At 40.9% G+C, this 7,212-nt stretch overlaps 1 protein-coding gene across 1 annotated transcript in view; it reads left to right on the forward strand.

Annotated features, from left to right (window-relative positions):
• Positions 1 to 7,212, forward strand: part of dcc (DCC netrin 1 receptor) — a 224,228-nt gene that overhangs the window by 109,885 nt on the left and 107,131 nt on the right. The window contains exons 9-11 of the mRNA XM_059358662.1: positions 4,705 to 4,859; positions 5,642 to 5,790; positions 6,101 to 6,239. Coding sequence (XP_059214645.1) covers positions 4,705 to 4,859; positions 5,642 to 5,790; positions 6,101 to 6,239 — 443 coding nt within the window. The remainder of the gene's footprint in view (positions 1 to 4,704; positions 4,860 to 5,641; positions 5,791 to 6,100; positions 6,240 to 7,212) is intronic.

Consider the following 7,212-nt stretch of genomic DNA (forward strand, 5'->3'; position numbering starts at 1 on the left):
GTATAGGTCAAGGGTCGGCAACCTTTACTAACTAAAGAGTCATTGTCGGACAAAATAAGGGAAATCTGTCAAAATGGAGCCGCATACCTTATTTTGAGCCTTCTAATGAAGATAAAACAGCCTACGAGGTTTAAATTAGCTAACCAACATTAATAATAGGTCATTGAGCATTTATTTATATGATTTTGTCATAATGCAGCTAGGACCCAAGTGCAAATCAGTGGCTGGAAACTGAAGAAAGATCTCAGGAGGTTTGGAATTGAAATCTAGCCTAGCTAGGGGAACTCTAAACTAGACTTGTTTCATGTGTTTTTAAAATGATTTTACTGCCATATATAATCTACACATTTTTACAATTGAAGAATACAAACCGCTTTGGGCCTACACCAATGAAAAATATAATTTCAAATGTAAAGAAATAAACATTTCATTTTATATATTTTTTGTCACAGCCACAGGGAGCCACTGCAGATGTCTTGAAGAGCCACACGTGGCTCCGGAGCCGCAGGTTGCTACCCCTGGTATAGATCGTGGGTACAGGCAGCAAAAAAAAAAAAAGCTGTATTCACGTATTTCACCGTACGCTGTAATGCGTCCGCTGCCATCTTGCTGACGTAGTAGTGATTGACCGCTAAGCAAAGTTAAAAAGGCGGATTCCCGCGTTCGGTTGGAGGCTGGGGTGGTGGATGGGTCTGACGTTCACACAGGAGAGCAGGGTTTGCATCCCGCGTGAGAACAAAATTAAATGATTTTTAATTTAAGTTATGTTGTTTACTTAAGTAAGGTGAATCATATTTTTGACACACGACCTCTTCTGTCGTTTAGGTTGGAGAACTTGTTGCCCGGCAACAACTAAAAGTTGGTCTGAATCCCTTGTCTGGCAGCCTTTTGTTCGGTCACTCTTTTCTTAGCTTTATTACTGCTTAACCTTACTCTTGTGTTAGGGTCGGCACCAACCAGTTTTAGGTTTTAAATGCATAAAAGTACAACTACAACACAACTTTTGTTTATTGCATCAAGGTTTTGTGACTTTGTCAGGATCCTTTATTGAAACAAAATAAAACGAAACAAAAAAAAATGTCATTAAATAAAAAAATGCCCTGGTAAAAATTATAACGTTTGTGTTGTTTGGGTCAGTTTCAACCCAGTTATAGTTGTAAAACAATATTTAGTGCCAAAACTGAAATTATAAACACAATGTCAGCTCAATAAAACAACAGTCAACTGACAGCCAGCTCCTCTCCCAACCCCATGAGCTTATAAACTAATAATAACGTAATTTACTGTACCTTTGTAATGCATTATACCCAACCTTGCCAAAAAGAATGGGGTAAAACAGAAAGAAAGCTTGGTAAAAAAAAAAGAGGTGAGTGACCTGTAGGAAAATCAAAAGAAACAAAGTGTAAGCTGGCTGTGGATAATTTCTTGTGAAGCAGTGTAAATCACCTCAGACCGCTAACCTTTGGAGGGCAAAGTGAGTTCACACTGTGCTACAGACACGTAGCTGCTCCAACTCTGCAGCTCAGAAGAAAATATGGATTCATAAACCCTGAGAACTCCACTCACCTTTTGTGTTTTCTTTAACCTTTGACCCTTTCTGCTGCTGTTTCTGATGACAATATTGGTTTGTTGCTCTGCCAGTTTAATATGGGTTTAATCAGAGTATAACAGCGTGATAGATCCTGGAAAACATGCCTGCTATATTAACTGGAAGGGTCTGAACGCATGCGCGCAGATGGCATTAGGGACGTTGGGGATATATCCCCCCCAGATTCATAGTGATCCTGATCCCCCCCCCCCGTTTCCCTACATAAGGCAACACACATCGCCAAGTTTACTTTGCAGCGCACGTAGAGAGTCCGACGGCTAATGGTGCGTTCAAGTTCTACACGAATGTAAAAATATATGATGTTGTTCCGAGCTCCAAGTTTCGACTTTTAAGTTAAAATTGAACACATCATAAGGCTTTAGCTAAGAACGTGTTAGACCCAACTTCTAAATAAAAGCAAACACATTCAGAATTTCAGAATAAGAGCACATGGATGTGTTAGCAGAGTCCACCACAGAATTTACAAGAAGACTGTCAAAATATGATACCTTAAATAAAACAGAAGAACCCTTATTCTCCTTTACAATAATTCATTGAATGCAATCATTAAAGTGCGAAAGGCACCAGATTTGGGCTTTTAGGACAAAAAAGTCTCTGGGGGAGCCCGAACCCCCTACTTTGTTTGGGTCCCCCCATCATAGTCTCAGAAATCCTGTGGCTAACATTGGTTTTAAAGGCTTGACAGACTGGACGGATAAGAAATTGCCCAGCAGTATGTTCAGGGGAATGAAAGGAGGAGAGATGTTTTGGGTCCTTCATTGAGTCAGCTTCAAGTCAGTAAATTTGTTTGGCTGCACTGGGAATTTCATGTACAAACTTATTTTTATTTATGTAACGAGGTTGGTTGATTGGTTTACTGATTAATATCAGTCCTCTCATTTTTCTCTTGGCATGCAGATAAACATCTCCTAAAATGTAGACACAGTCAATCAGAGTATCACTCTGGCTTTAATGTTGAAATGAGCAGAGCAGACATGCTTGTTGAACTTTCTTGTCAGCACTAATTATCATAAATTTCTCATTGCTTGTTGCTCGTGCTCTGACGTTAGTCATTTATTTAGTGGGAACAGAATGTTTCATGCACCCAAAATTAAATTAAGGATCAGTTACAATGTGGAAGTCAAACAGTGTTTTTGTCTGATGCTCTTTTGTGCTTCTCACAGCATGAAATCAAGACAAAAACTGCAGTGAGATCAATGTAGAGAACGTTTTTGTTAATTGTCATTAAAGTTTCTCAGCATTTTATGTAGCCTGTTCTCCCCTGAGAACAGGCTGCGAAAACGAAAGTAAATTATTTTTAACTTAAGTTACAATTTTCATGTAACCTGCGATAGTCACGTGACCCTTGTAACTAATTCACTTCTGGCATTTACATACATTTATTTACTGTTTAAACTGTAATTATTACTCCTTACCAGGAAGTTTTTTTTGCCCAAAACCTAGCTCAGTGGTTCTATAACTAAAAAATCCACAGAAACTGCAGCCTTTTTTACAACCGCATGTGTTATTTTTAGCCGTGAAACGCGAGCCCCGACAAGTATGTGTCGTAATTTGTGGTTCTGACACATGACCTCTTCTGACGTTTGAGTTGGAGAACTTGTTGCTCATCAACAACAAAAATCAGTCTGAATCCCTTGTCTTGCAGCCAGTTGTTCGGTCAATCTTTTTGTGAGCGTGTCTATGTTCCCCTCTTTGTATGAGACAGGGGAACATAGGACCCTTTTTCCCTGCTTTTCCCAAATAGGGTTCTATGTTCCCCGGTCTGTTACTTTTTCCACTATTACTGCCAAATTCCATAGCAAATAGGCCTATGTAGGACCTACGGTCTAACCTTAACCCTGACCATAATCCTACGGGCTAACCCTAACCCTAAGGGCTAACCTTAACCCTAACCCTAACCTTAAACCTAACCCTAATCCTACGGGCTAACCCTAATCCTACGGGCTAACCTTAAACCTAACCCTAATCCTACGGGCTAACCCTAACCCTAACCCTACGGGCTAACCTTAAACCTAACCCTAAGCCTACGGGCTAACCCTAACCCTAATCCTACGGGCTAACCTTAAACCAAACCCTAATCCTACGGGCTAACCCTTAAACCTAACCCTAATCCTACGGGCTAACCTTAAACCTAACCCTAATCCTACGGGCTAACCTTAAACCTAACCCTAATCCTACGGGCTAACCTTAAACCTAACCCTAATCCTACGGGCTAACCCTAATCCTAAAGGCTAACCCTAAACCTAACCCTAATCCTACGGGCTAACCTTAAACCTAACCCTAATCCTACAGGCTAACCCTAAGCCTACGGGCTAACCTTGAACCTAACCCTAATCCTATGGGCTAACCCTAACCCGGGGAACATAGGACCCGGGGAACATAGGTCCTCAGTCTATTTGAGTCATTAAACGCGTGCGATGTGTGTACTGCTATCAGTGAAACGCACGCTGAGAACCGTGAGAGCTGCACATACGTGTCGTATTTTGTGGTACTGACACATGAACTCTTCTGTTGTTTTTAAGTGAAGTTACGCAATACATGAATTTACGCAATACGTATATACGTATCGTAATTCGTGGTACTGACACACTCTTCTGTCATTTCAGAAGAGAGATTTTTTTAAAACTCCAATATTAAGTATAAAAAACAATCCAAAGATATTCTCACTGTCAGCTTTCTTCACCATGCACGGAGCAGAGACAGCAGCTGTGTGGTTTGGATGCTGCGGTAGAAACATGCTAATCTTTGCAGCTGTCTCTTCAGTGACTTGGTGATCGGTTGACGACTGAGAGGCTGCAGAGGTGCTGTAATCTGAGGATTAGCTGCAGACACTGCAGGATTACACAGATTACATCTGATTACAGCTGAGATTATCTGCGTTGTTACAAAATAAAACTGGATTCTGTTTGAAATGCAGTTCTATTTGGTTTTAATAATACACTAAATTTTAATAGGAAATAAAAGAAATGAGTAATATGTGAGGAATAAAAATAAATATGTGATCATAAAAATAGTATAATTTAAATGGATAAAATTGTTTTATGTGTTAGAACACATTTTGTAATTTGTAATGGTACTGTGTTTTCCTGTGTCAGGGAGCGGTCAGTGAACGTGTCGGAGCCGGAGTCTCTGGAGCTGACGGTGTCCAACCTGAAACCAGAGGAGAGCTACAGCTTCAGAGTCATCGCTTACAACGACGTGGGGCCAGGAGAGAGCTCCGCCCCCCTGAGGATCACCACCAAACCTGACCGTAAGACACGCACACACACACACACACACATCTGGATATGTATCTTGAATCTGTGTTATTTGTTATGTGAGTCATGTATGCCTACGTTGATTAATATTAACATTTCCAAAGTAAAAACAGCAACAAGTCCTGAGAAACTTCTGTGGTTTAAACTGGGCTTTTTTAATACTTTTAGGGCTTATTACACAGAGTAATTTAGTTAAGTGGAAAAACATCCGATGTCATGCATTTCTCCCCATTGTCCAAAGGCAGTGCTGTGCATGAGTAGCCTTATAGACCATAATTCATTCTTCCCTCTCACATTCACAATTTTAACTCTCACATTCACAATTTACCTCTCACATTCACAATTTACCTCTCACATTAACAGTTTTACCTCTCACATTCACAATTTTACCTCTCCCATTCACAATTTTACCACTCACATTCACACTTTACCTCTCACATTCACAATTTACCTCTCACATACACAATTTACCTCTCACATACACAATTTTAACTCTCACATACACAAATGTATCTCTCACATTCACAATTTTACCTCTCACATTAGCAATTTTACCTCTTACAGTCACAATTATACCTCTCACATACACAATTTTACCTTTAACATTCACAATTTACCTCTCACATTCAATGACAGAAAATAACATTCATTTTAAATGGTTATATCATTATTATAATTCTTACATAACCCTCCAATAACAACATCTAATTGCTGGAGAAAATATAATACTTGTATCAGTATGTGAGCAGTGTGTTGTCTCCATGTGTCTCTACAGTCCAGGTTCCCAGCAGGGTGGAGTCTCTCCAAGCCGAGTCTCTGTCCCCCACCTCCGTCCAGGTGAGCTGGGAGCCTCCCAGCCAACCAAACGGCCCCATCCTGAGCTACAGACTGTTGTGGACCGAGAGCCCGTCTGGGAAGGAACAGGTAAGCTCCCATACTGTAATGCTCTGTCAAACACCAGCTGTAAACCTAGTGATGTGCCAGTGAAGCCTCATGAACCATTTTCATTATTTTCTGAGCCCGCTAGATGGTGCTGTTGGTTTAAAGAAAAAGGCTGAAGCTATGGTAATTGAGTGTGCTTTTGTTGATCAGAGAGCGCCATCTAGTGGACTCAGAAAATAATGAATATGGTTCGTGAAGCTTTACTGGCACATCACGACGTAAACCTGTTAATGCAGCTTTTTGTCCCGAATCTCACAGAGAAGTGAAATTCCTCTTCTGTGTTTGTGTTCAGAGTTTGGAGGTGAATGGACTCAACTACAAGATGGAGGGACTCAATAAGTACACAGAGTACACAGTTCGGGTTCTGGCGATCAACCGCTACGGCCCAGGCACCGCCCCAGAGACCATCAGCGTCACCACCCAATCAGATGGTGAGCTCTAAGCTAACAACTTCTCATTTATCCAGCAGTAACTTTTTTACATCAGAATATAGAATAAATAGCTATGTAAAGGAGGCGGATGAGGTAGCATGTAGAGGTAGTTATTGGTAAATGGTAAATGGACCTGCACTTATATAGCGCTTTTCTAGTCGCTTTGCGACCACTCAAAGCGCTTTACACTACAGACTGCGCTCATTCACCCTTTCACACACACATTCATACTGGTGGCAGAGGCTACCCTAAACGGTGCCACCTGCCACCATTGGGAATTCATTCACACACCGATGAACGCAGCATCGGGAGCAATTTGGGCTTCAGTATCTTGCTCAAGGATACTTCGACATGTAGGCTGCTCTACCAACTGACCCACAGCTGCTCAGATAATATGAATATAAATATATTGCACTATAATATAATTGCACTTCTACGGTAAGAACAGGACGCAGAAGATCCAGAAAAACGGATGAAGGTACTGTGTGGATCTAATTTTTCCGAGTATTTATGGTGGTGATAGCTCAAGGAAAGAAGCTATCCCTAGTGTGTGTGTGTGTGTGTGTGTGTGTGTGTGTGTGTCTGTGTGTGTGTGTCCACATCAGCCATAACTCCTTCAGTTCTGATTGTAGGATTCTTGGCTCACAGGTTTAGGTTGACAGCAGTTAAAATTTCTGCGGTGTCTTCATGTACGCTTATCTAAAGGAAATCATAGATCATTCGTCGTAGAATTCTCGTCGCCAGTTGTATTCATTGAGAGCTTTTATCCACTAAATGTAACTAAGCAGCCACGGGATGGAACAAGTGTCTCTGACAGACCTTGACATTCCAATCAGACCTTTGTACTAATGGGCAAAACCAATTACAGGACTCTCTCTTTCATTTGCCCTGTGGTTTTTGCATACAATAGTGAAGGATCTTCACTGTGCTTCAACCATCTGCAATAAAAATAAATATCATATGCAGGGCCATA

Source organism: Centropristis striata, chromosome 19, assembly GCF_030273125.1.
Source record: "Centropristis striata isolate RG_2023a ecotype Rhode Island chromosome 19, C.striata_1.0, whole genome shotgun sequence".
Lineage (NCBI taxonomy): Eukaryota > Metazoa > Chordata > Actinopteri > Perciformes > Serranidae > Centropristis > Centropristis striata.